The sequence below is a fragment of the Nasonia vitripennis genome, chromosome 4 (genome assembly GCF_009193385.2).
Source record: "Nasonia vitripennis strain AsymCx chromosome 4, Nvit_psr_1.1, whole genome shotgun sequence".
In the NCBI taxonomy this organism is placed as follows: domain Eukaryota; kingdom Metazoa; phylum Arthropoda; class Insecta; order Hymenoptera; family Pteromalidae; genus Nasonia; species Nasonia vitripennis.
Window position 1 is genome coordinate 5388855 of NC_045760.1, and position 12874 is coordinate 5401728.

At 34.0% G+C, this 12874-nt stretch overlaps 4 protein-coding genes across 7 annotated transcripts; 1 reads left to right on the forward strand and 3 right to left on the reverse strand.

Annotated features, from left to right (window-relative positions):
* Window positions 1-323: 323 nt before the first annotated feature.
* On the forward strand, window positions 324-3431 carry LOC100121125 (protein phosphatase 1L). The gene is made up of 9 exons (XM_016984891.3): window positions 324-697; window positions 762-1071; window positions 1398-1634; window positions 1703-1894; window positions 1962-2258; window positions 2330-2492; window positions 2578-2708; window positions 2790-3097; window positions 3169-3431. Exons 2-9 carry the CDS (start codon window positions 1036-1038, stop codon window positions 3248-3250), a joined length of 1446 nt encoding a protein of 481 aa, XP_016840380.2. The 5' UTR covers window positions 324-697; window positions 762-1035; the 3' UTR covers window positions 3251-3431.
* Window positions 3432-3502: 71 nt separating this feature from the next.
* Window positions 3503-6899, reverse strand: Atg4 (autophagy-specific gene 4). Of its 2 annotated transcripts, none has more exons than XM_031928453.2 (9): window positions 6169-6825; window positions 5842-6070; window positions 5410-5758; window positions 5236-5315; window positions 5000-5151; window positions 4850-4928; window positions 4623-4777; window positions 4372-4543; window positions 3503-4284 (listed from the first exon to the last, which is right to left on the reverse strand). In XM_031928453.2, the coding sequence occupies exons 1-9, from the start codon at window positions 6187-6189 to the stop codon at window positions 4247-4249; spliced, it is 1275 nt and encodes a 424-aa protein (XP_031784313.1). In that variant the 5' UTR covers window positions 6190-6825; the 3' UTR covers window positions 3503-4246.
* Window positions 6900-7900: 1001 nt separating this feature from the next.
* On the reverse strand, window positions 7901-10088 carry LOC100679450 (beta-1,3-galactosyltransferase brn). The gene is made up of 3 exons (XM_031929570.2): window positions 9844-10088; window positions 8996-9765; window positions 7901-8914 (listed from the first exon to the last, which is right to left on the reverse strand). Exons 2-3 carry the CDS (start codon window positions 9687-9689, stop codon window positions 8352-8354), a joined length of 1257 nt encoding a protein of 418 aa, XP_031785430.1. The 5' UTR covers window positions 9690-9765; window positions 9844-10088; the 3' UTR covers window positions 7901-8351.
* A 349-nt stretch (window positions 10089-10437) lies between these two features.
* Window positions 10438-12724, reverse strand: LOC100121099 (solute carrier family 17 (sodium-dependent inorganic phosphate cotransporter)-like). Of its 3 annotated transcripts, none has more exons than XM_016984812.2 (8): window positions 12509-12710; window positions 12249-12435; window positions 11950-12183; window positions 11559-11861; window positions 11363-11486; window positions 11011-11287; window positions 10829-10949; window positions 10438-10748 (listed from the first exon to the last, which is right to left on the reverse strand). In XM_016984812.2, exons 1-8 carry the CDS (start codon window positions 12652-12654, stop codon window positions 10563-10565), a joined length of 1578 nt encoding a protein of 525 aa, XP_016840301.1. In that variant the 5' UTR covers window positions 12655-12710; the 3' UTR covers window positions 10438-10562. The 3 variants fall into 3 exon arrangements, with proteins under 3 accessions (XP_016840301.1, NP_001123273.1, XP_031784307.1); NM_001129801.1 differs by having other exon boundaries at window positions 10563-10748; window positions 12249-12441; window positions 12509-12561; XM_031928447.2 differs by having other exon boundaries at window positions 10635-10748; window positions 11335-11486; window positions 12249-12441; window positions 12509-12724.
* Window positions 12725-12874: the final 150 nt, after the last annotated feature.

Sequence of the window (12874 nt, forward strand, 5' to 3'; positions counted from 1 at the left end):
ACATCGCGTGATTCAATTCACCTAATACTCATGTATATAGTTATATATTTATCTATACTTTAATTGACTAAGACTTTGAATTGCGAGTTTTTCGATCACATTAGCGTTTGCATTTCCTAGTAACGATGTGTCCTGTACATTTTTCCGGAATTCTATGTAATCTCTGGAACGAGCCACTGGTAAATTGTAATAACAATATTTGATCGATTCAAGAGTTACCCGCCATCGCAACGCGTGGAATAACGTCGTCTGCTAGTTGCAATACACAAAACACAAACCTGTATACAAGTCGCCACGATCAGTGGCAGTAGACGGCAGTATGTAAATATAGATATATCGGTGTATACAAAATATAGCCAGGCCTGAAAAGTGATCTCCTCGAACGATCGTTCTACATTATACACCTATGACTCTGATACGCCACGGATTCTTTTTGTCAAAAATAGAAGCAAAAACAAATATTGGTAATTGCGCAGAGTTTTAGGTTGATATTCCGTAAAGCAACAAGTGAAATTCGAAATGTGCAGGGGAAAAATGATAAAAACGCAACTGATCATTAATTGTGCAATGTTCCCTTAAAACGAAATAAAACGTTGTATAGTACAGGGATGTAAAAGCTATAAATATTGTTCTTATAAAATTGATCTCTTAGACACTTCATCCCGATTGGTGGAAGTACTAGCGTATATTATTGTTAGTAAGTAGTAGTAGTAACCAGTAGGGTATTTTCTAGATCCAAGGCCTACATCATCAGTTTATAGTTCTAGAGCTAGACGTTACAAAATTACAAAATTGCGTACAATTTGTGACAAAAATATGTATCTACAATTCAATTTGTTCATTCCAAAAAAGTCTCTAATTGGTTGAATAGCGGTTTTAAAAAAGACAGTACACGTAATCACGGCTTTCAACAGTAAAAGTAATCCTATAGAGTTATAATTGTACTAAAAAGATATTGGAGCACAGCTGAGATTAGCAAATTACAATGGACAGCGACTAAGATAACTAATTAAATAGTTTAGCAATTATTATAATATGGACGACGAATTGGAAGATAAAATACTGTACCAGGTAATGTATTTTAACGATATCTACTGTATTGAAAATTGAACATTGTTGTTAACGTATTTTGAGGTTAGCCTCTTTGTAAATTAGATCGACGTTATTTTTAAAACTCCAAGATTTCTTGAAATAGCTCAATTTACTTACTAATTGATAAACTATTTTTTTTTTCTATTCACTATTATGAATATGAGATTTAAATTAAATTTTCTACGAAAAGCTAAGTTAAAAATAAAAAGTTGATATAACTGATTTTAAACAAATTTATTTTTAAATCTAAAATGTTCTAAAAAATGATATTATTTGTATGAAATTAAGGATAAATTTTTTTTCAGACTTATTTATCACATATGAAGTTGATGTCTAAGTTTGCGGTGGGTATACCCACTGCTGGAATCAACACATTTTTGAATTATTTTTGGAGGATTGCCCGTGTATATGTTTTTAAACCTGAAGTACTAGTATTTGGCTTAATAATATTCATTATATTTCTATATATGCAAGCTGTGGATGCATGGAGCCGAACTTTGTTTGAAAAAATTCAACATACACTCGGAATCACAACATCAAAGGTTTTATCTTAGAACTATTTATAATTTGACTCTTCATTTTAAATATTTATTATTTTACTTTATTTTAGGTAGCTAAATTACAATTTCTTGTAAACAGTTCTTCCGTCGAAAAACTTGGATGGGAATTTAAGCAAGATTATATAGCAGCCTATGCAGTACAAGGTCATAGAGCACATATGGAAGATCGTTTTGTTGTGAATAATGATATAAATAATACTGGTGTTTCACTCTTTGCTATTTTTGATGGTCATGGGGGAGAGGTAATAATTTAAAGAATGTCTAAAACATTGTTATGGTATTTCATAATACTACGAAGTGAAACTTCAGTTTGCAGCAAACTATGCCCGAGACAAACTCATACCAAGCATCAGTGAACAAGTTGTTAAGTTAAAAGATATCATAACTGGAAAAGTACCAAAAAATGCTCAAAAAAGTGAAATTAATGAGAAAATTAATGAAAAAGAAGACGAAAATACGAAGACTGAAACAAGTGCCATGAAAAGAAAAAAATCATGGCGCAAAACTTCAAGCACTGATGACTATGCCAAAGGACATAATATTGGTATTACAGACCCTGAATTACTTGAAAAACTAGACAGTATTTCAAAAACTATTACAAGAGAGGTATTTAGAATAAAAACTTGTTAACATAAATTAAATATTGACTCTAATATTCAATATATTTTCTGTGTCAGGTAAGACCAAGTAGACCGAATGAAAAAGAAAACCTTCCTAAAATTGACGTGACTAGCTATATTGAAGGACGTGAAATAAATTATGGCAGATTATTAACTGATCAAGTTCTTGCTGTGGATAGACTGTTGGTAAATGCTGCTAAGAAAAATATGGATGTTGCTGGTAAGTCTTTATATTTGAGATGCTTATTAAGGGTAATTTAAATAGCTCAACTTGTTACAAAGGAAAATAATCATTTTATTTTTAGGTACTACTGCTCTAATAGCTATTTTAGAAGGTAACAAATTAATTGTAGCAAATGTTGGAGATTCTAGAGGAGTGATGTGTGATGGAAAAGGAAATGCAATACCTTTATCTTTTGATCATAAACCTCAGCAGGTATTCAATGAAATAAGATTTATAAATTGCAATAATCTATGTAACAAGGATCATTGGGAATTTATTAAATACTTTTTTTAGCAAAGAGAAAGAAATCGAATAAACAAAGCTGGTGGTGTTGTAACATTTAATGGCGTATGGAGGGTTGCTGGAATTTTAGCTACATCACGAGCGTTAGGAGATTACCCTCTCAAAGACAAAAAATTGGTCATTGCAGAGCCAGATATCTTGACTTTTGATCTTGATGATCACAATCCAATGTTCCTTGTATTAGCATCAGATGGATTATGGGATACGTTTTCAAATGAGGAAGCTATAGCTTTTATAAAAGAACGCATTAATGAACCGCATTTTGGAGCCAAAAGCATTACACTTCAAAGTTATTACAGGTGATCATCTATCTTAGATGTTTAATTCTGATAAAAATCTGTTTTATTTATATCAATGATTTTTTTTACAGAGGATCCTTGGATAATATCACTGTTCTTGTAATAAATTTGAGGGATCGCAAAATATCAGAGTTGAAATTGAATAAAATTTAATACAATTTATAATTATTAGATAGTTACTATAGTAAACAAGGATTTTTTGGCAAAGTGGTCTAGTCATATTTTATTGATTGTTTGTACCTCATAAAGTTAACAAATCTTTGCCTGATACTTTTGTAACATGTAACTGTCTATTTTTCATAAATAAAATTATTTTAATATTGGCTAATATTTATATTATTAGTTATTTTATCACTTAATAATATTATTTCACTATGGGAAAGAATAAATGTGAAATACATTATATTTCTAACTTTTCGTTTATTATTATCATACAAAATCACAATCACAAGATAAACGCATCATCATTTGTTTTCTTTTTAATGATCTCTATCCATTAATGGAAAGTAGAAAATTTCTTTTGTAATAATAGTTTATTATATATACAATTAAATTTACTTTAGCAAACATCATTGAAGCAACAATTAGAATTTCACTAAGTATAAAAAAAAGATAATGTGTTTCTCAATAATATGATGTACGATATACTTTACAATAAAATACAAATTTATTTGCGTGAGACAATTTCTGATGGAGTGTACAATAATCCAGTTTTTGTATTATATGAAGCTTACAGTTTTCATAAATATCATATTAAAGATAAATGTATTATGCATTAAAATATTTAAGTATAAGAAATATATACACAGTTAATTAAAACATTTGCAAATCAAGATAAATTTTCATCATCAATATGCTGTTCTCTAAACTCAAAAATAGTTCAACAATTCGTATTTTATAAAAATTAAGCATTTTTTCCTTTACAGTGGTTATTAACTGTCTGAATCTTTTAAAAACAACGTGTCGTTATGTCATAGACGATAAAATTTTATTTCGTTTTTCTATTAAAATTTATTATTTTTTTCATCCCACTAAAACTATTACTATTACTATTTGCAATAATTTCATAAGGTAACAAATTAATAGAATAGTACAATCACTTTCGTACTGAACAGCAAGATATTTTTTAATTTATAAATCTGTTGATTGTCAACCAAGTAACTCAAAACCTTCATCGGATGCGGGCCCTAAAATTTAACAAATAATGTATTATTAGTTAATTTGCATTACATAATTAGTATATACTATTTGCGCAATAAAAAGTATGTTCTTACATGTTGATGCTGTAGCTCCTAGAGCTTCTGCTGCAACATCTTCAGCTGGAGACCAGCTTGCTGGTCTTTCTTGACATAATTCAAATAAGGGTTGTTTTTCATTCCCAATAAGTTCATCTTGCATTAGCCTGCATAAAGACATGAAATCTTTTTCAGTGGCACAGAAGAAACACTGAAATATCACGTTGATTATCAATAATGTTTTTATCATCACACACCTAATTTATTCAATTAATTTATGTTTTACTAACCAGTGCAACAGATGGATCCATCCCTGTTATTGGTATACGGCTAGCAATTTTACAGTGGTAAGTAGCATCTACTTCTGCTTCATTATCATCAGACTTTTGATCCACACTGCCAGCTCTTTGAGTGGTATGAGGATCTAGGAATATGACTTCATCACCTAATAAAATGTAAGACAAGATTATTATTACATGTCATACTTTTTTAGTACTTTGTGCTTGTAAATACCAACCAACATATCCTATGAAATATAGAGCATGACTTGGTTTCCCTCCTATTAGACCTAGAGATTGAGGAAATTGAAAAGAAGTCTGAAAGAATTATTTTTAATTAAAATAACTTTGTCTTCTGAAAATTGAATAAACTCGATATAAATTTTTACCTTAAGACCGTTAATATATATAGGATTTATTTCGTTTAATCCTAATCTTAATGGTATCAAAAGCAGTAGTGGTTTCCATTGGCTGGGTGCTTTTAATGGTTTCTCTCCGTCTACTTCTGCTGTTGTCGCTCCTTCCACGCGGCATTGTTGTACTACAAAATTGTGAATGTAGCAAATTGTCAAGTGTCCAAAAATACTTTACAATATTTATAAAAAGTATAAATAATCTTACATACCAACATCATTTACAACCAATGTATTATCTAGAGCAACATGAATCGTAATAGAACTCCAATCATCATATACAACCAACTTTCTGTGAAGGATCAAAGAAAACAATTATTTTACAAATTTAAATGTGATATTAAAAAATAAGACATGTTTGATTATCAAATTTAAAATCAGCTTACTTTAATACTTGGGCAATAGTGTTGGGACCAAACCACTGTCCCACATCTTTTCCTTCAGATGCTCCCATTAACGCTATTTGATGAATTGAATATGGAGCAGCTCTTCTATCTTCAAATCTCCTTAAAATGTTTAGATAGGTACTACTTCTTGTTTCTGGTGTCCATCTCCAATCTCTGCCCAAGTGTAAAGAAATTAAAGCTTGACCCAGTACCATTTGACCACATCTTAACATGCAGCCCCATCCTTTGTCAGAAGTAAATGTAGAACCAAATCCTCCAATAGGAACAAATCCTTTTCTGTAGGTAAACCACAGTCTTGACCTAATATCCCTGCGGATAGCATCTATATCTGGAGATTATGAAAAAAAACGTTGATAAGTTTGTGATACATAACAAAAAACTTCATAATATTGACAAGATGGCAGTATTTACCTTTTTTGGCGTTATATTTTTTACCTAATACCCATACTGAATTTTCGGTTTGTGGTATATCTTCACTTTCATCTGAATTTTGCGTGAACAAATTATCCATAATAGCAATCCTTGTATATATCAATTCGGGCAGACTTATTAACGTCTCATGTGGAATAATTACACCAGAACACTGTAATAAAAATAAGTAAATAGATTTAACCGCTGAAGTCGTTAGTTTAAGGAAAACCTGTAAAATGAACGTAAATAAAACTTGTTTCTAGAGACAACAATTAAAATTAGGTTAAGACAAGATGACTCGTAGGAAAATTCTTCAAAATAAATTACCTTGAACAAGTTAGAAAACATTGGATTATGCACTGTGTACTTGAAGATTAAAAAATCAAGAATTTCATTTATTTGAACTGTCTGCAATCAAGCTCCTCCAGAGCATATGAGATGCAGATGGGCTGTCAACGCATTACGAATAGGCTGATTGCGGTTAATTTTGTTTGACACCAAACAATGCACTCTTAGTTAAACAACCACTGGTTATTCGATGAAATTTGTTGATATATCCTTCTGTGTTGACAGCCACTTTCTTATGTTGCTGGAGTGTCTTCTTTCTTGGTTACTTCTTGATAATAACTTATCAGTCTTGCAGTGTCTGAAGTGCAGCAGCGATTTCCGATTTTCGTATTCAAAATATTGACGAACTTTTCTCGCCCATGTGTTGAACGAGCTGATTGCCGTGAATCATTTCCCAAAATCCGAAATTTCGAAGACGTGAACTGCTCCAATTACTGATGCATCATTTTCCACGCTCCGACAATGCTTCTCGACTTTGGTGCAGTTGCAATGCTCGTTTCGTTCTTTTATCACCTCATTCCATCACTGATTTCTCATTTTCGAGGGCGATTTCGTGGGATTATCGTCTATAGCTCCGCGTTGTGCAGTAGACGAGTTACAACTATACGACTGGCTTTTATCTTTGATTCTTTGTACGATTCAGAGAGACGTGGACTAGACATACGGAAAGCAAAGCAAACGCAATACTCGAGATCGTGCGAGGAACGACCGTGACAACTGACAGCTTATTGGGACTTTCTACAATAAACTTACAACACAACTGTCAACACCGCACTGCTTTACCATCCGTCGGTATGAATTTGGGCGTCGGTCCAGTGCTATAACTATATATGTATATACATATATATAGATAGAGAGCGTGGCGGAACGGTGAAACAGCTGATGTTGGAACAGGATTGAACAGGTTGACGTCTAGTCAAGTGCCGACTGCAGACTGCCGAGTGCATCGACCATTCATGTCAGTGCTGGCCGGGCGATATTTTATCGATACTTAGAATATCGATAGAAATAGTCTCGATATTCGATATTTTTCTATCGATATATGCGGAACGATATATCACTTAAATCGATATTTTTCAATTTTTTCCGATAATATCGCTAAAATAATAAATGTTGTATAAATAAATTATTTATGATAAAATATTGATTTTGGTACAGGTATGCGTACTATGTACTTGCGTAGTGTGTTGTATACTTGTATGGATAGGAGTCGGAATGTGCTAATGGTTACTAATAACTGTACAGTAGAACCTATAATTACATTTACACAAAAACAATTTTAATGAATAAATGTAATACAATGTACGCCAACAAATTTTCAGTTTATGTTATTTTTGGCTATGCCTTCCAAAAAGTAGTACTGTAATTTAAATTAAGAGAACCAATGTAAATTTTTGTGAAAAATTTTATATAATTTAAATATCGATTACGATATTTTGTAAATGATATATCAGGGTTATCGATACTTGAGGTTTTGATAACTATCGATACGAAATATCGATATTTTTGCAAATATCGCCCACCACTAAATTTGTTCTGTGTTTCGACTTTCGCGGTTGACTTTTTTCGATTCGAATTGTGCTTATTGTAAGTGTGCTCTTTCTGTCAACGATGTTTTGCAAGGCGCATCTGATGTAATATCGCTGTTCTCGATGTGAAAGAAGGGTATTTATATTTAGGTTAACTTGAGTTGTTAAATAAGCACGATGTATATAGAAAATCAAAATCTTTTTTTGTTTGTTTCAGTAAGGTATCCTTTTGCGAATTCGCATTTCACGTTTTCCAAACGTCATAATACATTTCTATAAGGATTTTGTAACACGTAAGTAGTATAAACAGTACCTATATTATAATTGTAAGGAGATAGAGGAGAAATAACAACATTGAGTAAAATGTATACTCAATTAACTTTTACTTATTCCAAAATAGTTTGAATTAGCTATCATATATATATAAATTTTAACACTTTATAGTAGATTTCTAATACACGATTGTGATAAGCAATAACTCTAAAGATGTCTATTATATATATATATATTTACACATTTGTTCTTGTGGACATGATTGTTATGAACGCATGATGATTTTGTATTACAATGTAATATCAAGAAAAATGAATTTTCTAAAAGCGTAAACATTAACTTAACGAAATGCAAATAATATTAGGCATTACCCATTGCCTTTTGTTCATTCCAGACTCTCAAAAGTTCTTCTGGATTTCCATATCCATGAGAACTAATAACGTATTTATAATTATACTTTGTGTAATCTTTTTTATAAAAATGGAATTCTTCACAATGAAAAGGTTCTATGTCAGCCTTCTTTGCAACTAGACCCAAAAATATATCATCAAATCTAAAATGTTTCGTATACATACTAGCATAGTACATATCAAGTAATGCTTCTCTTGATAAAATATAAGCTCCTGCAGTGACATACGGTGGCCATAAGTGATAAGGATATTCTTTCAGTGAAACGTACCATTTTGAAGTTTTATGCCTATGAGGAGAGGAAACAAAAACAAAGCCAGCAAATAATCTCACATCATCTGGTAATTCAAAATCAAATACTTGACGTTTTTTTCTCATTTTTGGTATTTCTATTAATTTGACATTCTCTTTTGCTGAAACTGCAGTTGTTTTATTGATGTTGCTAATATTGTTCACCTTATTCTCATCTTCTATGGTTGATCTCCTATATCTATTTTTCAAATGAGCTAGATCCTCTGTAAGAAGAATAACGTTTTAATAATTTTGGAAAATTAACTTTCAATTCAAGTATATAAAGGAAACTAAGCTATTCTTACTGAATTTTATGGAGTCTTTTAAATATTCTGGGTATAAAGATGGATTCCTTAAGAACCTCAACACATTTTTAACAGATATGTACATATCATCATCAACAAACATATAAAATTTAGAGTTAGAACAATAGTTGACAGCCCACTTGAATCCCATCATTGTCTTAATAGTATTGTTGTAATATGTATCATAAAAGTCTGCTTGCACAATGTCCCGATACTTTACTGCTTCTGAATTAACTCTAGTCCTCAATTCATGATCATGATAATGCGTACCCAAAAGGAACACAGTTTTGAAAGCTACATCAGAAAACCTTTTCTCAAAGCCCCATGAATTTCTAATAGCCATCCTTCTCTCATAGTGTTCTACGGCAGATTTGATCAAAAACACTACACGTATTGTACGTGAACTTGGTTCTAAACATTTGTCTCTAATATCATGTACAAATGTATAGTTGTATTCATTAATAGGTGGCACATCTGGTTTTTTATTATGACGTAATGAAACTATAAATTCGTGAATATCTCCTTCATACGGATAGGTGAAATTTTCATCAAATGGCACTTCAAAAATATGTGTGAACACTCCAAAAAAATCAAGACCGAAAATTAAACCAACTCCAGCAAGGATATGCTTTAATTTGATTGTAGATATTAATATGAAACTCGTTCGAATGCATGGTTTCAAAATACAATACATCTTGACCGTGTCCCGATATCAGTGATATTTTTACTTTCCTATCCACAACATCTAAATAACATTGATTTACAACCACCTGTAAACATATATGACATTCGTTATGTCATGCTTTCTTTTTAAACTAGCAATTAATAATAACGTTTTTAAGGCTTACTTTGTAATTTTATACTTCTACATATACCCATAGGTAATAACTAATTAAATTTAAAATCATTTTAATAAGTCAATTATAAAAACTTATTTTTAAAAATCTACAATTTGAATTTAAATCGGTGAATTCCATAAAAAAAACACAAAGTCTTTTACGATTATCTAACTAAGATCGATTTCATTGTATATTTATAAACAGTAGTGAAATACAATAACATCGTTCTAGCAACATAACCTGTACGCTAAAAATGTCGGTACCTGAGGCTCGTTTTACATTTGCACGCGTTGGACCATGCGGACTACACACCTATATATATATATATATATATATATACTTATCATGAGATGCGCGCGCCAGATTTAAAAGAGACTACTTATCGCAAGAATTTCACTAAAAGCGGGATCTCGATTAGAAAAATAGTGAACGCAAGCTAGTTTTTGACTGAAACTAGCTGTCTTTATGCATAAGTCTTGAAATACAGCCAAAGATTTACCAAGTGAGGCTTTTTGATCTAGACTGATGCCTCGCGCTTTTCGCCTTCTCCGCAGTGTCCTAGATCCTGAAGAGGGATGTGATTGGCTGTCGTAACAACGACACTGCAGTACCAAAATAATTTATTAATTTAACTTTTTACAAATGAGATCCTACGATATTTTCTATACATTTATCATTGCAACGCTTCGCTCTTTGCCTTGTGAAAAAAAACGAAAAAAACAAACAAATTATAAACCATCCACATCCATCGCCCGATTATCGTAGCAGTTCTCCAGTTCCCGATCCTGATCCCGATGTTCGTTCTCGAGAGCCCAGGTTTGCTTTTCCCCGGAAGCGAAGGCTCCATAAATAACAGCCCCGACAAAGTAGACCAGCGCAGCTAACAGAAACACCACTCGCCACTCGTCGCTCGTCTATATATAGTCGAACAATTGAACCGAAAATTATACACCCGATTGTAATAATCAATACCGATCGACTTATATTTCGCAACCTTATCCTGAACGATGTATCCCGTAATAAGTGGGCTAATGATCCCCGGCAGAGTCGCGAACGTGTTGCCGATTCCCATTATCACGCTCGCCTGCTTCGGCGCTATATCCAGGTAGTTGACGCTGAAATATAAAAGAAATATCAAGGCCGCGGTATGATTGAGCGAAAAAGAAATTCAATTACCTGAATCCAGACCATGCAAATCCGCCGAGACCCACGGCGACGGTGATGCACGCGACGGCTCCGGTCGGCGTTAGGATGTAAGCCGTGCAGATCATGAAAATCGTTTGGCTCAAAAACGCTCCGCAGTTCAAGAGCTTGCGCACCTGGGTCGTCGTTAAAATTCTCCTCGAGCGCAGGTAGTCGGCCAGGTGGCCCGAAATTTGCAGGACTATTGCCATCACTAGGTAAGGGAGTCCTGAGAGGAAGCCCGTTTTTTCGAGTTTGAAATTCAGGACGTCTGTATAGAGAACAAATGAGTATATATATATAGGTTTTATATGATACCTGGATATAGAGTTTTCGATGGTTTTACCGTTCATAAAGGTGGGCAGTTGCGTGAGCATCGTGTAGAAACCCCAATTCTCGCTGAAGTGGGCTGCGATGATGGCCCAAACCGCTGGAGAGCTGATAATGGCCTTCCACGGATGCGAAATCCTCTGGCAAACGATTCGATGCATATTTACTTAAATAATACTTTTAAAACTATATGTATAATTGTGATAACGCACCCGATGCTCAGCTGGCCCAAGCATCCTCTTGATGTACTTGAGCTCGAAGTCGCTGATGTAGGGGTCGTCCTCGGGCCGATCCTTGACCACGACGCACCAACAGACGTACCAAACAAGTCCCAATGCCCCGAACACGTAAAATATACTCGGCCATCCCAGTCGTTCGGCCATCATCCCGCAAACGGGCATCGCGAACACCGTACCCACGAAGCTCCCGGAAAATGCCAGGGTCGCCAGTTTCGAACGTTCCAGCGGTGGCGCCCAGTTGGCCCATATCGCGTGGATGCAGGGGTACGTCACCCCCTGTATACGATTGTTATAGTACCATTATTTAATTGGCGTTTTGGGGATTTTTATTTATTTTTTTTAATTTTAATCCTATACATCCTACCTCGCAGATTCCCTCGATCACCCGCACCGCGATGAAGAGGTAGACGCTGTGTCTGGTTATCGGCGGGGTGAGGATCGTGAAGAAGGCCGTGACGGCGATTCCGAAGCCGAACACCCTTTTGCCGCCTATTCGCGATGCCATCCATCCGCCTAGTAGTTGGGTGCTCATGTAGCCGTAGAAGAAGGAGCTCAGAATGAGACCTTGTAGTTTCGTGTCCCAGTCGAATTCTTGGCCCTTAAATATTTTTTTTTATTCAAAAAGTGCGTCGTTCGCGTATTTTATCAGACTAATTAGCTTACGTAGCGGCGGAGCTCGCCGTGCTCGTCGGTCATCGTGCGGTTGGAAGTCATCTTGACGATGGCTATGCTCAAGTTCACGCGAAGGATGTAGGATATGAAGAAGCCGAAAAAGGCCAAAACCGCCACGAGGTATCTTCTTTTGTGCCGAAACATGCACGAACCTTTTCCGTCGTTTCCGCAGGGAGAGCTATATCTTAAATCGGTATTATTTATGGATTTTTATTTTCATGTTAACACGTTTATTCAAGTTTGAAACTTACGCGTCGACGGCGATCGTCTCTTTCGACGCTTCGGATATCTTGCTATCTTCCATTATTGAAGCGAATTTTTGTAATGTTGATGCGCCGATGTGTGATCGCGACAGGAGCTGATTACGAATTGACACTGAGTTATAGATTCTAATCATCTATACTTTGAATTACGAAACCGACAAAAAATTTGTAAAAAACAAAGTCAGCGCGTACTGACTGTTGCTGTATTACATCTTTATCTTTATCTTTATCTTATTTATCGCAATAAAAAAACTTCTCTTATACGCTTGTTAAGGGATTCAATTTTTTAACTTTTTAAGAGCTCAGTTTATTTTTAATCCTCACAGACTTTCTATATTCTTAGAGCAGTATTCT